The sequence below is a fragment of the Apaloderma vittatum genome, unplaced genomic scaffold (genome assembly GCF_000703405.1).
Source record: "Apaloderma vittatum isolate BGI_N311 unplaced genomic scaffold, ASM70340v1 scaffold18835, whole genome shotgun sequence".
NCBI classification, from domain to species: domain Eukaryota; kingdom Metazoa; phylum Chordata; class Aves; order Trogoniformes; family Trogonidae; genus Apaloderma; species Apaloderma vittatum.
Window position 1 is genome coordinate 1 of NW_009716743.1, and position 19,528 is coordinate 19,528.

The following is a 19,528-nucleotide window of genomic DNA, read 5'->3' on the forward strand; positions in this document are numbered from 1 at the left end:
GGTGTCGCGCTGCGGGAGGGTAAAGGCTGGGCAGACTCACAGCTGGACCTTCTCAGGGTCTCTCAAAGCCGGGCTGACTCAGTCCATACCCGCAGAAGCCACAGGGAACACCAGGGAACACCAGGGAACTGTTTTGCTCACAGCTCTCAGGCTTGGAGCCGCCTGGGAACCACCACCAAAGGCACCCACAAACCTTCGGTGCAGGGTTTCTAAAGCTGAGAGCTCTTTGAAGCCCCTGAAACCACTCACAGTGCAGCCAACTTCTGCCTCATGTTCCGGCCCTGTCCCTGCTCCAAAATTAGCATCTTTTACAAGTCTCCCCTTTAGAGATGGTTTGTTCACAGACCCATGCTTCCGAATCAGACCGGCACAGGATCTCGTACCTCCGTACTGCTCTGCACAGCAGGCTGGTACGTGCGGCTCTTACCTACCGAGGACATGTCTCTGCCCTAACACCCAGCAACGCCAGATGAAGGGTAAGAGTAAGGAAATTAGAGCGCAGCAGAGACGGTCATTAACACACACGGAGGCAGCTGTGAAACGCTCATCTGTAGCGCCATGGCACGTGCTCTGCAGCTGGCATACAGCTGTACTAGAAGAGTGATTCTGGTCAAAAAAAAAAGAGATGTGTGTTCACAGTAGCATCTTTGGAGTTGCCCCTCAAAAATCTAAGTGTATATGTTTCAGGGAATATGGAGGTGCGATATGCAGAAAATGTAAGTACAAGGGAACATGCAGCAGATCCAGGAGACCATCTCCACGGCTGGCCATGCCAGTACCCTTGTTTAGCTGTTCATTACCTCCTCCAGAAGCCTCCCAGCTTGCACACACTGATGCTGCCCTTCCTGCAGACATGGTAGTTTCATCTCCTGCAATTTTGTAATTCTTTGAGATGCTTTAAAGACCACTCTACCTACTTCTTCACAACAAACAGGTGGTCTCTGCAAAACCCCTTATGACTTGCTACACACCCTCCCCACAATGCTTCAAGTCTGGTCACCTCTCCTGTAGCTCTTCCGTGGAGTAGCTCAAGTGTCTTGTCTTGCCCACAGCACTGCTCCTGGAGGCAGGGCCAGTTCTCCCTGCGTCCCAACACCTGGCAGCAGCATCTGTGCCCAGGAGCTTCCACCCGTGTGCCAGGACTGCCCACCCAGCTGGCACACGGACCAAGCCCTGCGGCTCTGCCCCATTGCCGCTGGCCAGTCCGTGCTGTCTGGAGCAGTTTCGGGGCCCCTTTCGCAGCCCTGCCACACTCACCACTGAAGTCTGTTGGCTGCGCTCCTGCTAACCAGCCGAGGAGGCTGCTCCTGCAGTAGGAGAGGAGCTGAACCTCTCGCAGAAGCAGTGAGCTGGCATTTCTGTGGAGCCTCCACCTTTGCCTGTCTGCCATGTAGTGTTTTTAGGCTGGCTCACAGTGACCTAGAGCTTTTATAACAACACGGTATTAATTTTTCAAAGACTGCATGTTTTAGGAGCAGCACATTAGAAAACAGTGCTGTTGCAGCTCAATACCTATACAAAAGTAGCAGCATAGCATGGTGGAACTGCTGCCCCGGTCTACCCAGGAGAACTAAAATTACCAAATTCTTGCTGCTTCAAGACTACCGATTTGCACTTCAAAGAACTGAGTCAAAACTTATTAGAATAAACTTTTATTTACTGCTCTCAGGATCCTTGTTTTAAAGTATGCAACAAAACCTGCTACATTCAAATCTATACAGATTTACTGATATATCTTTCATGTTTTACAAAACTGCATATAGATTTTGGAAATTTGTATAAGTTACCTTATTTACATGTAATATTCTCAGCTCTAATGACCTAGCCAAAGAATAAAACAAAGTGGGATTTTAAATATCCCGTAAGACCCATTACATTTGTTACATAACTTACATGTCTTTATAGAGAGATGTGCTACACTTCCTTCTTGCATATTTATAAAGACTGTGACTAATGCTGGCCAAAGCTAGATACTGTCATTTCCTCAGATCACACTGGTAACAAAATGTTAATATTAGAGCAAGTCAGGTATATAAACCATGTTTTTCTTTTAGAACCAACTGTGCTAATCATTTTAACCAGCACTTGCTCAAAAAAAGAAGTGTTAACATTAATACAAAAAATACCCACATTTACAAAAGAAATCAAACTAATATTTATATGACAAGTTGATCTACAATAAATTGCACATAGTTGGTTATGACTTTGGTTATACTGCATTAACAAATTTGGTTTCTAGACTAACAGTGGAGGGAAAAAAAAAATATAAAAATGCAGCTATAGAAACTAGCATAACCTGTAAACATATTACAGAACCAAATTCTGCACCTGGTTACATGTGCATAATTCTCATGCAGTTCAGAGAAGTTTGCACAGATCAGACCACTGAATTTGGCCCAGAAAACCCTGTAAACATGTTCTTTATTGTTATGTAGTGCAATACTGCAAGAATGGATAATAAAGGCCTCCAGCTACCAGTAACTAATACTGAGTGATATCCATACAAATTTCACTTTTAAGATTAACTTGTTGCAAAAGGCTGAATTGAAAATATTATCCATCTTTGAACTACAAATTTATCAAAAGAAGTAATGAACACTCAATAAACCAATGAAAGTATACAAATTCAGACAAAAAATGGATATAATTTCTCATTGCAATTCAGAACTATGCTGCTTTTCTGGTTTATATAAAAATCCTGGGTTTGTTACACTTTTTTAACAAAAGCAAGTTAGAAACAGAAATATATCAAATAAAACGTGTAAGCAAATCAATGTTCTGCAAACTGTGGCTGATAATGCAAATAAATCTTTTCCAATGTTTTACCTAATACGCTGAATCATAAGGTGCTTTGGACAGATCTGTAGCAAACAGCCTGAAGCAGCACACATTACGATATTGCATGACATGAAGTTTGTTGGTTTTGCTGTGTTTCGTTTTTTAAAAAGTTTCACAATTTCAGTTGTTCCTCTTAAAGCAGCAATTCAAATTTACACCCTCTGCAAAGATATCTTCACAGTTTTACTTCAGTAGTTTACTGCAGGACAGTCCGTCAAATACTGTAGAAGAGGCAACCACTTAAAAACACTTTAGTTTTTTACTTACTTGGCACTGGCCCACCCAATGTGTATTACTGTAGTTATTAGCAAAGTACACAAAACTGTGGAAATGGCAAAACACATTTTCAAAAGTTAGTGAGCTTTTAATACTTACTTATTTTACAAGTGATAATAGCCATGTGACTAGATACAATGGCAGTCCCTGGAAAATTCAAATTTGTTTGTAAACCCTTAAAATGAAATTGCAGCACTGGACCAATATAATTTATGTCTGTGTCTTAATCAACCCCATCAAAACCCTGAGTATTTTCAATCGCTAGAAGAAGTTTATCCCATAAATCTTCAAACGAGTCATATGGAGGCAAATCCAAGCGATTAAAGCTGAAAAACAGATGAAAACTCTTCAGTATTTTATCACTCTTACTGAAGGTCATAATTTACCTAAATTAAATACTCACCAGGTGTGAGCTCTTGGCAGTTTTTCAGGGGTTCCCCACTGTTCAACTGTAAACAACTGCGGTCCATTTGAACCTGCAGGAAAAAATACATTAATTTTCACCCCATCACAAGATTCTTTTATATTTATAAATTCAGACTATGACATATTTTTGGAGTTTTGTAATCTGATTCTCAATTCACTTGCATTTTTCATTGTTTCTTGCTATATTTTAATTTCAAGGAACTTCTAGACCTTAAGCTCAGAAGTCTGAGACCTAAATACTTATGCATCATGCATAACACCTGGCACTGAAGATTTTATGCACAAGACAATTTGGCATGTAAAAATTTAGACACGTTGATCACAATGTGGCAAGTTACATAACCTGGCAGAAAGTATTTAATGTCCACCTTTACCTATGCAGTAACACAGCAGAGTAACTGAGAACTTCTTGAAACGCAGTCACCATAAGCACACTGCAGGGACGTACTTATGCACCTGAGAGAGCTTCTCTGGCTAGCAAGCGCAGCTCCAGCTACACCCGTGCCTTCAGCAACTGTCTCACGGCATGTCCTATCTGAAAGTTTCTTGGACCTCTCACACACAGAATGTCAGGGGTTGGAAGGGACCTCAAAAGATGTAGTCCAACCTCCCTGCCAGAGCAGGATCACCTACAGTAGGTCACGCAGGAACGTGTGCAGGCAGGTTTTGAATGTCTCCAGAGAAGGAGACTCCACAACCTCCCTGGGCAGCCTGTGCCAGGGCTCTGTCAACCTCACAGCGAAAAAGTTTTTTTCTAATGTTTTTGTGGAACCTCCTATGTTCCCGCTTGTATCCATTGCCCCTTGTCCTATCATTGGATATCAGTGAAAAGAGCCTGGCTCCATCCTCAGTTCTTGCCAAGTGGATGCAAAGGGCATTTTGTAACCTTTCTTTAAGATAAGTGGTGCCCAGTAATAGAACAGGAAGTTAACGGGTTTAAGTTAGAACACAGGAAGTTCCATCTCAACATGAGGAGAAATTTCTTTACTGTAAGGGTGACAGAGCACTGGCACAGGCTGCCCAAGGGAGGCTGTGGAGTCTCCTTCTCTGGAGACATTTGAAACCCACCGGAGACACTCAAAACCCGCCTGGACACGTTCCCTGTGTGGCTGCCCTAGGGGATCCTGCTCTGGCAGGGGCATTGGACTAGATGATCCTTCAAGGTCTCTTCCAACCTGTAACATTCTATGATTCTACGCTGAAAGCATCTATGTATGGAAAAAGCTGTGTAGTTAAAAAAAAAAAAAAAATTAAAAATCTCTATCTTATCAGAGAACAGTAGATGACCTCTGACAGTGGGCATCCTCTAACTATTTTACAAGGAGCCCACCACTACAGTGACAGACCTGTATTCCAAGGCAGATGGCTACCCAAGCACGAGGAGCATTCTGCTTCTCAAATGGAAGATGTGAAACATGTCAGATGAAAACTAAGCAGCAGCAATGAGAACAAGCTGATCTGCAAATACAGCTGAGGTGTAAGTGCTGTGTAGAGTACAGTTAGATATAGGAAATTAATTTGGTTTTATAATGCAGGCAGACACCTTCCCTTTTTTCATGACTCCTCCAAAATGTTTTTTTTATACAAGCCTAGCGAATAAACTAGGCAGATGGGCACTTCCATCCTAAAATATTATTAGTGAGTCAGATGTGTCAGTAGTCGTAGGAACACATCCAGCTCCTCCTCTGTATTTACTTCTTTGGGCTACGTGCTTATTCAACACAGAAGGCTGGTTAGCAAAGCTAACTAGTAAGCACAACTGGAACAAGGATGAATCAGAGAAGTAGCTCCGTGACTGACAGGGCATTCTACCACATGACAAGAAGATAATTAAAGTCCCTTTTATTAGCTGGTAACAGTAAGTCCGCATTCTAGCTATCCAACTAATTAACTAGAGGCTGACAAAGAAGGGTGGGGGGAAGACGCGAAATATAAGAAAGCTACATCTGTTTGGTGTCCTAGTTCTCAAACCTAGATGGGATTTGCTCCCGGACATCAAGTGTTCCCTTCCCATGAGCAGAAATGCCTCTTTGGGCCACGGGAGGGAGATCTCCCGCTAAGAAGCCTGCTCTAGGACTGCGGCCAGAGCCGGGACCGGCACCACCTCGGGGCAGCCAGGCAGCAGCAGAAAGCCGTGCACCAACACGGAGCACTGAAGGACCACCTACAGATCGTCAAATACAAGCAGGTACTGGAAATGTGATTGTGATCGTTACTGGGGTTTAGTGAGGACAGCTTACCGGCCACAACAAAGCAGAAATAACTCTAAGAGAAAAAGAAAGTACTGTGCAAGACAACTGCTAATAGATTTTTTCATTAATGAGCAAACAGACCTACAGAAACTGGGACTTGGCTAGAAGACTGTCAAGGATATCCAGATCCCTGGGGTAGAAGGGAGACGAGAGTTTCAATGGTTTCCTTCCTTATATTAGTTCTATCCCTGGTACTATTTTTTAACAAATAAACAAAAGTCCATAGGCAACAGAATTCTGACAGGGTTCCACCACAATGAGCATGTGTCTCACTCCAGCAATACTAAGGCTCAGGTGCAACAGCATACAACACGGCTCAAGCCCACTGGGGGCACTGCCCTTCCCACTGGAACTCACAACACATTCACTGATGGAATGGAAAAAATAAACTGACTACATATGATGAAAATGCAGAGAAAGAAAAAATGATGACACTTGGTGGGTGGTATTTGTTCACAATTCCAGAGCTTTATAAACAAAGAAGGAAATGTTTATTCAGATATGCAACTTAGGCTATTCAGTCATTTGCACAGGGTCTCATACACTTTTAGCCTTAATAAAGTAGTCCCACAGAAAATAAAACAGCTGATGGCAGATGAAAACAGACTTCCCATAAGCAAAACACCTCTGCCTTTTGTGGCTGTCTAACTGCTTGCCCACGGTCTTTCCACAGTGGGTTTTCTGACTTTGGTATCTGCTGCCATCTGCTTGTTTCAGTCCCTGCATTGAAGGCTTACTTCATTGGCATTATGTTTAACTTGGGTCATTTCAGTGGTCCTCTTCAGAGTATATCCTTAAAAAAAATTGTATCTGTACTACTGTGGCTTGTGAGCAGACAGAAGCAGCTGGGGAACTTCGGGAGAATCTGAAGTTAACTGCTGATGCCAGCATGTCTTTGTAATCAGATTTTAAATAACTGAGACTTTTCTTCCAGCTCAATCACATGTTAAATAGGGATTTTTTCATTTGGTAAGTCTTATACATTAAAACTTCAAAAACCAGAATTAAAGCGAAGTATTTAAAGAACATGGGAAACATGTGATAAAGTGACTCTAACTTTGCTTCTTATAGCTGTCAGTATAAACTAATTTTTAAAGCAAAATCTGAAAAATAAGGTGCTTGTATGAAGCCAAATATCATGACAATGTCAATATCGCAGTCTCTGTTACTCAGTTGTGAACATAAGTACTCACCATACAGCTCAGCAAACCCATTCATAGGTACGCGTGATGTGCCAGTAACAAATTGAAGCAATCTTATTCTCTTTTCAGAGTCCATCATTAAGACTGCCTATGTATGATAATTACTACAGTTAAACATTTATTTTTAAATTAAGGTTTTAAGCAGCAGATTTATGCAATATAGTTTCCATCTCTAAACTATTATCCTTGATATATATGCATTTTTGTCAGTGATACACATAGTCTAATTCTCTGCCTATTGCTAAAAGCTGTGAAGTCAACAATTTTTTAACGACACTGTAACAAGAGTATGGTGACTGGCCTAGCAGGCTGTTGAAGTACTTCCCTTAAAGACTTAGCCCCTACTTTCTTTGAAGTTTCTTGGTGTTATGAACTAGCAGCCAAATTCCTGTAATTTATTAAACAGAAGAGTTTAACACCTCTTTAGTGTAACTGTGCCAGAGAAATCTACACAGAAATATTTTTAACCCCAGTCAGACATGGATTTTTTTAAAAAGCAAGTATCAATGGAGTATTTACATTCTTACCATGCATCTCATCTTTAGTTTTCTTACTATCATTTGTAGGAGTTTTAATGGTCAAATATTTACCCACCTATTGATGAATCACACGATAAACTAGCATAGCTGAAAGACAGCAGCTTTTAAACAGGCTTTAAGTAAAAAAACAAAAAAAACAACAAACAACCTCCCCCCAAAAAAACTAGAACTTCAAAATACCTTCCAGAACCACTGTATTACTTGATGGTTTATGTTGTAGCCATTTTTGTATTTTGTATGTAGTTTCCAATCAGCCACATCCACATCTCCCAGTCCACACATTAATAACTACACAGGTCAAAAAAAACAAACAACAAAACACACAACAAAGTTTAAGTCAGTAACATTAAGTTTCAATGTAATTTGTTTTCTTTTAGATTATACACTTACCTCTAGCTCATTTTCATCAAAAATTTTAATCAGATCCTGTGGTATTAGTTCAAAAAAGCCCTAAAAAGATGAGAGAAGTTTCTTAAAAACCAGTCAATATTATTTAAGCATTTTTGTTCACTGAGAACAATATTGAGATGCTTTAGTAGACAAAGCCAAAGCTATACATCAAGTACAGGTGTCTGGACACCAGCAGACCCCATTTTGGTTACAGTACTGTTAATTCTGACTTATCTCACATCTTTATTACTCAATAAAAAATGCTGAATATGTAAGTCTGAGTATAATATACATAATATCATTTATACAAACAGGGGTAAACTGGCTAGTCTATTTCAATTCTGCTAGTTTGATTTAAATTTCATTTCTGCAGAGTTCATTAAATAGATTGCACTACAGCTAAAGCTGTAGCCAGGAATGAGAAATAAGTGAATTTTAATATGAATTAAACACTTGGCTAAAAACATACCTAGAAGATTTTAAAGTCTGAAATAATTCAAAGCTGACACCACAAACTACATCACTGCCTTTTTTACACCTGTAACAACATTATCTGTGGGTCTTCAGGATGTCCAAAGCAGCTCTTCTTAGGATTCGATGCAACAAATTCTTACAAGTTCTTTTGAAAGAAGACTATACCTCTTTAAAGGCTGCCATTTGTTTCTGTACTCTGCTCACAAACCTCCACTGAATCACGAGACTGTAAAAAGACAAACCAAAAGCATTTAAAAGTAATTTATATACAAAGCAACAACTTCCTTTTGTTAATACAACTGACACAGCCCCTGTTACCAGAAGCACAGTCCAGCAAGATACACAGTGATCACCACTTACTGAATGTAGTCTCTCTTGTTCTTGTTGGTGACAACTATTTCGGATCCACCACTTTTCAGTTCATGTTGATGGGTCTAAATGCAATACATGGAATATGAATGTAACGGAATTCTTAATATTAGTTAATTTAGCTGACTCTTAAAGACAGAAGAATTTTAGAACTATGAGAAACAGAATCAGTTTCACAGGTCACCTGAATAAACAGGATCTGGCTGCTGGATTTAAAAAAAAAAAAATTGTAGTCAGGGATGCCAGACTGCAATGAGGCAACCTTCATTTTTTTCTGACCTGCTGTAACAGATCACCTAAGTTTGCACACAAGTTCGCAGTAATGTGGCCTTCACTACCTACATATTCAATGGCCTGGCTTTTTTTTTTTCAAAATCTCAAGGAAAAACACTTACAGAACCATTTCAGCAATGGTCTCTGTAAATAAGTGCATCAATATATATATCTGTTACATAATGATTTATGCTACTAGAACTTTGGTAGACAAATACCTGATTTTCAGTTCATTACGGATGTACATTTTCACATTCCTATTTAAGACCACTTAGGTTACACAAGACTGCAAAGACTATTATCCTACTTAGATCTAGATGACATCTGTAAGTGAACTCAGTCTCATGACTGAGAATTAAAGGTTTTTCTTAATGCTGTACATATAAAATCAACTAATTTCACAGGTCAGATGTTTTCATCTTTTGTCTGTTCTACTTTACATAAACATACTAACCTGACCAAAAAGCTCTTCATCAACTATAAATCTGAGGTCCAGTTCTGCTGGATCATTTTCAAGAATCCATCTCAGAGAATTGTAATATTCACTATCCTAAGAGAGAGAATTACAAAATAATAAATACAAAATAAAGTAGCCATCTTTAAAGTGAAAAAAGGCCCCATTACAGCCCAGTGAATGCTGCTACCAAGGATAAACCTGTATTGGATACAGAGACTCTGCAACTCTACAGAGTTACAAAGACCTTTAAGGACATTTGAAGCCTGAAGACCCAGAAATTTCAGGACTAAAAAGGTCTCACATAGCAAAACAGTGATACAACGTCTCAGAATTATCTTAACCAATGTATTTTGGATGTTCCTCTGTTTCATATCCTATATTTATCTTCCCTTTATTGTTAGGCATTACTACAAAGAGCCTTAGGAAATTAAAATTAAGATAAAGCCAAATGTATCCTGAGCTGCATCAAAAGAAGTGCAGCCAGGAGGTCAAGGGTGGTGCTTTTCCCTACTACTCAACCCTCTTGAGACTCCACCTGGAGTACGGTGTTCAGCCCTGGGGTCCCCAGAGTAAGAAAGACACAGACCGGCTGGAGCAGGTTCCAAGGAGGAGCACCCGTCCTATGAAGACAGGCTGAGAGGGCTGTTTAGCCTAGAGAAGAGAAGGCTCCAGCAAGACCATACAGCAGCCTTCCAGTACTTAAAGTGAGAGGGACTCTTTGCCAGGGAGCGTAGTGATAGGATACAGGGTAACAACTTTAAACTGAAAGAGGGTAGATTTAGAGTACATATTAGGAAGAGAATCTTTTGTGTGAGGGTGGTGAGGCACTGGAACAGGTTGCCCAGAGAGGCTGTGGCTGCCCCATCCCTGGAAGCACTCCAGGCCAGGTTGGACGGGGCTTTGAGCAACCTGGACTAGGGGGAGGTGGCCTCGCCCACAGCAGTGTGTTGGAACTAGGTGGTCACTTCCAACCCAAACCACTCTATCATTCTATAGTACCAAAAAACCAAAAAAAGTCAGGTCAAATCCATATATCTATTACTTAGAAATAGATAGGAACTATATTCTGTATTCTTATATGACAATGAGACCACTAATAGATTAAACACAATGAATAAAAATCATTCTGCCCACAACTACTCTAGATAAAAATTATTACCAGGGAAACAAACAAACAAGAAAATTTTAAGGACTCCATTTTCCTCTAAACATGTTAAATTGTATGACTTGCTGTTATTTTATGTCTCTGAAAATATAGGTTGAGTGCATTTTTAAAAATGAAAAGACACTAATTTAAAAAACAGCTTGAGACAGGGATCCCAAATATGTTTATATTTGATGTTAAGAACCTTGGTGTCTAAAAATACTTCAAGAAAACATCACAGAGGTGTCTAAAAATACTTCGAGAAAACATCATAGGAAGTTTTCAATACAGCTTTACTGACTTAAGCCACAGTATAGGTGTCTCTAATTTTCATTGGAAGTTTTAATTCCTGTACAAGTTACAGACTATGAGTTGGGTGGGGTAGAGTTAATTTTCTTCACAGTAGCTAGAAGGGGGCTGTGTTTTGGATTTGTGTTGGTAATAGGGGATGTTTTAGTTAGTGCTGAGCAGGGCTTACACAGAGTCAAGGCCTTTCCTGCTCCTCTGCCCACCAGCGAGGGCTGATGGGGCACAAGAAGGTGTGAGGGGACACAGCTGGGCCAGTGACCCCAACTGACCAAAGGGGTGCCCCACACCATACGACCTCATGCTCAGCCACATAAAAGCTGGGGGCAGAGAAAGGAAGGGGTGGAATATTTGGAGTGGCAGCATTTCTATTCCCAAGTAACCATCACATACGATGGAGCCCTGCTCCCTTGGAGACAGCTGAACACCTGCTTGCCCATGGGAAGTGGCGAATGAATTCCTCATTTTGATTTCCTTGCATGTGTGGCTTTTGCTTTACCTATTAAACTGTCTTAATCTCAGCACGAGTTTTCTCACTTCTACCTTTCCGATTCTCTTCCCCATCCCACCACAGAGGGAGTGGGCAAACAGCTGTGTGGGGCTTAGTTGCTTGCTAGGGTTAAACCATGACACAGACTTATAAAAGATGTAGCCTAAAATTTCTTTGAGTCACGCACTTTCAAACCTTCATGGTGTCATTAAAGAGATATATATATATATATACACACACACAAGAAATAATACGAACATGAAATCCTAACATGCATGACAAAGCAAATTACATACCACAGACTCCATATCATGAAGCGTTATTGGTTTCTGGAGCATCATCTTGTAAAAAGGACGAATGAAAAAGGCTTTAAAGAAGAACAAATAAATTGAACCGTATGTAACTTAGAATTAAAAATATATGCAACATTAATCTAAATATCACAGTACCCAAAATAAATACTAACCATCCAAAAGTTTGCCATGGTAAACAGCCATTCCAGCTACACGACCTATAAACTTGAAGTAAGAGAGATGATCTTCATTGCAAAGTCCAGAGTTTGGATTGATCTGCAGAGTATAGTTGTCTCTGAAGTTGAGGAAAGGAGCAGAGAAGGGAAAGAAAAACAAAATGTCGCACCCACATTTGAAGATTTGAAAGACATCACTGATTAAATTAGGTATTACTTTTCACGAAGTTGAAAAAATATTTGGGCTAAAAAATTACTAATCTAGTATTAAACAATGTTCAGCAGAAGATTCTATTAGCATAGCAGAAAGAGCACTATTGAAACACCAGAAACTACCTTTCTAAGTTAGATATATCAAAGAGAAGGAACGAACTCCTATTAATTTGAAAGTAGTCAGAATAACATTCTCCACATTATTTGTTAAACATTGCCTCTTCCGTAAGTGGTAGGTGGTTGCAAGTGTATGCTTGTCTATACGGTGATGATATGGCTTATGTTAGACTGAAAAGAAAATATAGATACTGTCTCCACATTATTGTTCTGTCAAACAAAGAACTAGGTGCATAAAATTGCAGTTATTAACAACTAAACCCTCCTTTACATTTTAAGGGGGGGCCCGAAAAAGTAATAACTCCATTCTTAAAGGAGATAGGAGAAATACAATCAATGTGCTTTCCCTAACTAATCTTCATGTCTTCAAGACTTGTCTTACTTACGTAGCTGAATATTCAAACAATCCATAATAAGGATTAAACATTTCTTTAGAGAGAAGGAAGAACCATTCTCTGGCCACTCCTCCGTAGTCTAAACCTTTTTCACCATCAAATTCAATCCAAAGTCTTGCTTTAAGGAAATCCGCTCTCTTTACAGCTATGATTCTTCTATAAGAATCTTCAAGGATTGTTGTGCGATGAATTTTCATTTCAAATCTATTCGGAATATCACTCTAAAAAAAAGAAAACAGAATAACACAACAAAAAACATTTTCTTTTAGTCTTGCAGAGTATGCAAATTCTGTAAACAGACAAAGAATAGTACAAAGCCCTTTCTAAAGTAATTTGGAAACAGATACATTATGATTGACAAGAGGTTCTGTACACCTACAAATTCAATGAGCATGGAGAGTTTCAGATACTAAGTTCTATTTCATACTAAGAAAATGGGGTTAAAATAAGTTCTGAGCATATGCTCAGTTGTTCTGTATGCAGCAAAGCATGGAATCATTTTAACACTGAAAATTCATACTATAAGCTTGATTAAAAAGATCAACTCAGAGATTATAAACAAATCATTTTGGAACAATTTTATCTGATTTATGTCATCTTCCAGTTCAATATTCTAACTATAAAGGACAGATATCCTTACTTAAGGCATAAATGATAAAGAAGTATTCCTACAATATTAAAATAAAAATCAGTCCACTCAAAATTTGTAGTTACAGGAAAAAAAATCACAAGGTTCATATTTACTAACATACAGGAAAATATTTAAATAAAAATATCCAGGGAGCTCATATTTACTGCTGAGCTCTCAGCAGTAATAAATAACACTTTGCTGAATCATTAAATCATTATGAGAACAGGATGATGCAATGGAACTCAATATATTTCATATTTCAAAGAACAACTCAAGCACTGGGTAGAAATAATGAGTTTTTGAATGTAGAAATATTTAACAAACTACTCTTAAGAGCAGATGTTCAGATATGTTTCCTTCTTATTTCATTATACTCTTAAAAAAAATAGAATGCTGCATTTAAATGTAATGCCTGTTTATATCCAACAACAGCTTGATCCAAACTACAAAAAAAAAACCAACACCCTAATTACTTGAGGCTGGGGAGCACATTATCTATCTTTTTCGAAGTTGCAAAATACTGTACAATATTACACATCTGATTTATGTGGTAACTGGAATAGACAGGTCTTTTTCTTCATATCAGAAAGCAGTAAGTATCCCTAAATCTAAATAAATAAATAAATATATAAATAAAATATACTCCTAGGTTTAGTGCAAATCAACGGATTCCTATGTTGGCAGTCTAAAATCAACTCTGAGAAGTTCTATTTCCATATTCCAAGTTCCAAAAACTTTTATATACTAGACCAATAATTTTCAAACCTTGCTGTTACCAGTCTCCTTCATGACTTCTTTAACCTTTTAGAATTTCTACTTTACCAGTTAGATTACTTGCAGTCTCATCGCCGCATGAAGTCACAAACCCAGTTGTTGGATTAAAAGCTTAACTGTTGCCAAGTTGTTGCTTCACAAACGTACTTGCAATGAGACAATAAATTCACCTTCCCTAAGCAAAGTTGCAAAGTTCAATTCTCTTCACGGTAACCTAGGCTTTCCTTTCCTTAGTGGCATAAGTTTCTAAACATTCAGCTGGATTCCTATTCATTACTAACCTGTTTCTTCAATTTCTTTCTGAAGAACTCATACTTCCGCTTATAGTCCCTGGAGTAAGGCACAGCCTTTGGAGAAAAATAAAATATATTTTTTTAAAAAGTGGCTGAGATACTCTAACAATCAATGTAACATGAACTAGTCTGTATTTGTGAAACAGAGGCAATGCATTTACGTTCTCAGGAAAGAAGGAATACATGTTTTAGTAAGTGTCACGGGAGACGTTCAATTTACAAATAAATGGACAGTTCAAAACATTGTGAATGAAGAGTACTTCAGATCATTTGCTCCAGTCAGTTCCATAGAATTTACCCTGTACTCTACCACCAGATGATGTGACTGACTAAGATCACTGACCGGCCCAGATCAAAGTGACCAAAATGCCTTCGGTGACTTACATAACACATAGTCTCTCCTTCCTGTATCATGAGAGACCTGGCTACAAACACCTCTATTTTCCATGGACAGAGAAGGTTGTTTACATATGTGGGCTATTAATAAACACAGCTATCAGTTGAACACTAAAACCCATCTATAATTATAATGCATACCATCTTTGCAATTAGCCCTGGTAATTTTGCACTTGAGATTAAGTATCAAGGCTAGGTAATTATTTTTCAATTGAAAATTAATTTCATTTCTTTTAAAAGCCATTTTATTTTTTTCTTCTCTTTTTTTCAGCCTTACTTCATGAATTGAGCTAGTTTTATTTTGGACACTGTCATTAAAAATACATAAAATTTCTTACACACTTACCCCCAGTCTATAAGGAAACTTTCTTACTACTCTGGGAACTGATTTTTCTTTCCTGCATTTAAAGACCATTTCCACAGAACGGTCTCTAAACAGTCTTGAAAACAAAATAAAAGTGCTCGTTCAAATACCCTAAAAGTTTCGTCGTCTAGACTGAGTACCAGATAAATGACAGGAGTTTGTTAGATACTATTAACAATATTCTTGAAAAATATGTAAAGCTACTTAAGGAAAGCTTACTGGTCCAGTTATTGCCACACTCTGCAGTCGAGGATCCTCCCATTGTGTTTTCTTTGTATCTGCAAGACATTCTTTTTTAATTAGGTACATTAACTTAGATAATATTCAGAAATAAAATGATGAGCAGGGGAAGGCTACTGCATTGTACATACTGTGGTTAATGAAGAATATTCTTCCATCAGTGTGGGTTCTCTCTTCCCACCCTGGCTGTAAGAAGGAGACAATTTCATTATGAATTTCTTATCGCATAGTTTGCAAAGAACTCAACATGATCTGCAATCGAGCTCATTCCCTCCCTCCATGTACTCTCAAGCACTGCTATTCAAAATAGAGTATTCTGAGTATTTAAAAAAAAAAAAAGGCTACATTTTCTCATGTGCAAGTTTTGACAGTGCTAATTTCAGTATTTAAATTGTTGTATCTGCAAACCAAGTATAGAACTATTTACTCACCGGTAATGGGCCCAGGTCTACTGGATCTAGGGAAGTCTTTCTCCTCGGATGAGCAGAAATTTTCAGTCTTGGATCCTCCTTTGGAAACATAACAAGCAGCATGTTAAAATCTTTGTTGTTCTGTTTTCTTATTTTCTTTCCTCCTTATTGATGATTGTGTAAAAAATATGCCCATTACCAATAACTGTTGCGTATTCTGCAATATATATATTTTTATATATATACACACACACACATATATATACACATATATGTATCCCTCATTCAATTCAGTTTTAGTGTAATTGCACCAAATTACTCTTTCCACACACTTCTGGCATACCCTGTGCTTTCTGAATTTGGTAGCTGGTTTTTTCATGGATTGTGTTGGGTGTTTTTTTTGGGCGAGGAGGGTAGTGGTACAAAGAAGGTGTTCTGTTAATGAGGTCTTTCCATAATCGCTAAGAAATGAATATTCAGTTTGAATCAGTTTAATATATTTCTGTGTTTCTCTTTCACCTAACAGTGGCACGGATCTACTCTCTAAATGCTACAGTCCCTCTGTTAGCACTGCCCAGTGGCGTGCAGTGCCCCTCTGTGGAACAACTCCCTCATCCATACTGTAGCTGCACCCAGTCTGCTTTCTTAAGAACTCAGAGAAATCTGCCTTGTGTACTGTACCACGTGATAAATTCAAGGTAATGGATTTCCTGTTGAAGGTAAGTTCACAAAACTGATTTCCGTTAATGGCAGATACAAGCTATCACATTTTTACAGCTGAGACAGAAGTGTCATTTAGGAGATGCTTTACACCTGTGAAACAGACTCCTCTATACATCAGTATCTTCCTCCTTTCAAGCTGAAGTTTCAAGAATCAATACAGTTTGTAAAATTAGTAGGTTCTACTCATGACATATTTGGAATTACTACATTTTTATTACTTATGTTCCTTAGCAGACTTGACAAGGCTACATGGGCACTGAAGAAATCTACAGAAGCTTGCTGAAAGCAGCAGAGCTTTGACTTGAGGACAACTAGAATTCTGATCCAGGAGAGCCGCTTTCTTTTACCCATGTTGTAGTTTTGGTATTGTGGTCAATAAAGAATGCTCTCCCATTCGGTGCATGCCGGACTTCCCAGCCTTTAGGGAGAAATCCTTGCTCCATTTCAGGCTGCTGCTGTGAAGACTGCTGTGATGAATCACTTGATGTTGCTTGGGGTTGTCTTCCTATAGTAACACTTTGCGCAGCTGACACCTGAGCTGTTTCCGTAGCAATCTATGGTAAATAATAAAAATTAAAAAATCAAATTAAGGCCCTATAGAGCAATATATTTTTTTCCTATCACGCTGTATTTTTTACTCCTGAAAGCAGTTTCATAAAGTGAGCGCTAGACAGTACATAGATTTGTTCAGTTTACCATCAACATTGACCGCCAATCACAGATTATGCTACCGAGGTGAAAAGTCTTTCAGGCCTCTCAATCAGCTACCACCGTCCAGGGGGCTTCTTGGTACGTTAAGAGTAGATTGACTTGCCATAAATATTACTATTCCTTGTCACTGGGTCCTCTCAGATTCTTTACGTAGTTCCTTTACCTGCTTTTTGCATAGCTACTTCAATGAGGTCTCTAAACTCTACTTCTGTTATGTGATATGTTTAAAAGTTTCAATGAATGGAAACATTGATAAATTAGAAGACAGACAGTACCTGTACAACTGGCTTTATCCAGGTAGTGGTTCTAGAATTGTGATCTATGTAATATGACCTCCCTTTTTCATCTTGTCGTTCTTCCCAGCCTGGGGGTAATCCAGATGAAGTAGGCAGTAACTAAGTATCAGTGACAATAAAAAAAACCAACCAGTTAAAACTATGAAACTGACTGTGAGAAGGCTCTCCTCCGTTGAATTAATACAAAGCTATAAAACCAAAACATTCACAATTTTCACAAACTGGACAAAATAGAAAACCAGTATTTAAGTCCTTACTGAATAGTACAAAGTAACAGATGGAGGGGAGGATTTTGTGGTTGTTTGTGGGTTTTGGGTCTGTTTGGTTGTTTTTGGGGGTTGTTTGTGTGTTTTTTAATAATTCAAGCTCCTCATCTAAAAGGATTCAATTATATTCCTGGTTGAGAGATGGCTGATACAGCCTAGCACTTCTGGATATGAGCTCATAGGCTGCCGTGTCACCATGCAAACATAATGTAAGTATGGCGGTACAACTTTTAATTAAAAAGCAAACAGTTTGAAAAAACAAAACTCTTCATGGAAAGACTGCTTCCATCTGCAGGCTCTATCCATGCATTAAGCTAATGTTAAACCCAAAACACAGAGCTGCAACATGAAAGCTTCACAACTGAACTCCCATCTTGCTCGACTGAACTGTAACTTTGTCAGGACAGCTGTCAGAAGCAGAAGGCCAAATCTCATTTAAAATGTCAGCACATAATACATCGTTAAAAAAGTAAGTTTTACATTAAGAAAATCTGTCAGCTTCTTTGCTACACAAGTCTGTGTTTTCTGAAAAAAACATACCACTGGATGTGCCGGCTGCTCTTCAGGTCTGTATGTTTGCAGACTACCTCTTCTGCTGGAATGGTTCTAGTAGTGGTGAAGAAGAACTACATGTTAGCTATTATTACAGCTTTAAGGAAGGCAGCGAACAGTCAACAACGGTTACTACACTTAAACGATTACAGTTTTCATCCTGAACTTATTTGTTTGAAATGTCGATTTAGTCCAGTAGTTTTCAAACTCCTGTTTTAACACTGCTAGAAACATTAAGTTCACGGTGTTCATTATAACGTTAAAACAGAAGAATCCAAAGGCCTGCAAAAGTTTTAAAAACCCTAACCACATATTTTGGTACAGAAAACAGATTAATTGCAACCAGCTGCATTATAACTGAATTTACAGTATAAAAATTTACTGCTTTATCTTGTCAGTAGAGCTAACAACTTTACAGAAAGATTAGGTTAATAATACCAAGATATGATATGAGAGTCTGATACATCCCGTTTGAGAAAAGTAATTCAATTCTTGGACTTCCCACAAGCACCCACTTCTCTGCCTAGGGCCACAATTAGATCCTATCTGCTACAATTAAGCAACTGTATTTCATTTTGCTACAGCACTTCCTCTAATATTTGAAGAATTTTCCCCATCTATATACCCTTTCAGGATACTTCAAAGAAAAAGCATGATAAAGTTTTTGAATTTATTTGGGGGGATGAGGGAGGTGAAGGGAGGCAAGACTGCCATTCTAGTTGGCTCTTGCAAATAATCTGAACATCTACTTCTTCTTTTCCTTAGGCTACCTAAGCAAATTGAAGTAACAGTTTTCTTGCAAACTACAGGATTCTTAAGAGCAGAGATCAAGTCTTGTTACTCTCCCTTTGCTGCTTCCAGCAATGCTAGTGATGCTTCTGTACAAACTAAGAAAAACATTGCCATTCCAAACGTAGATTTGGAATTGATTTTCTCAGCATCACAATAGCCAATTATTTTATTCTCTGTACAAACTAAGAAAAACATAATCAATTCCAAATCTACGTTTGGAATGGCATTCTCAGCATCACAATAGCCAATTATTTTATTTAAACACCAAAAATCTTAGACTAGATGGTCACTCAGCTCTATATGCTTTACTCAATGAGCACTGCATTTCTCAAGTCACATATCAGCTTTCAAGACCATTTGTGGAGCTCAGCTTTCACAAGACAGCGAGCTTATTTAATTGCTTGCTACCACAAAAAAAAAAAAAAAAAAAAATGCTCATTCCTTGGTATG

General features: G+C 38.5%; 1 protein-coding gene across 2 annotated transcripts in view; it reads right to left on the reverse strand.

Annotated features, from left to right (window-relative positions):
* Positions 1-3,337: 3,337 nt before the first annotated feature.
* Positions 3,338-19,528, reverse strand: part of NEDD4 (neural precursor cell expressed, developmentally down-regulated 4, E3 ubiquitin protein ligase) — a 42,979-nt gene continuing 26,788 nt past the window's right edge. For both annotated transcript variants that reach the window (XM_009869658.1, XM_009869657.1), the window contains 18 exons: positions 18,275-18,340; positions 17,448-17,567; positions 16,809-17,015; positions 15,760-15,837; positions 15,460-15,514; positions 15,308-15,366; positions 14,317-14,382; positions 12,622-12,851; positions 11,903-12,024; positions 11,733-11,803; positions 9,494-9,589; positions 8,758-8,831; positions 8,563-8,623; positions 7,924-7,983; positions 7,714-7,821; positions 6,986-7,082; positions 3,518-3,590; positions 3,338-3,440 (listed from right to left, as the gene is read on the reverse strand). In XM_009869658.1, coding sequence (XP_009867960.1) covers positions 3,338-3,440; positions 3,518-3,590; positions 6,986-7,082; positions 7,714-7,821; positions 7,924-7,983; positions 8,563-8,623; positions 8,758-8,831; positions 9,494-9,589; positions 11,733-11,803; positions 11,903-12,024; positions 12,622-12,851; positions 14,317-14,382; positions 15,308-15,366; positions 15,460-15,514; positions 15,760-15,837; positions 16,809-17,015; positions 17,448-17,567; positions 18,275-18,340 — 1,746 coding nt within the window. The remainder of the gene's footprint in view (positions 3,441-3,517; positions 3,591-6,985; positions 7,083-7,713; positions 7,822-7,923; positions 7,984-8,562; positions 8,624-8,757; positions 8,832-9,493; positions 9,590-11,732; positions 11,804-11,902; positions 12,025-12,621; positions 12,852-14,316; positions 14,383-15,307; positions 15,367-15,459; positions 15,515-15,759; positions 15,838-16,808; positions 17,016-17,447; positions 17,568-18,274; positions 18,341-19,528) is intronic.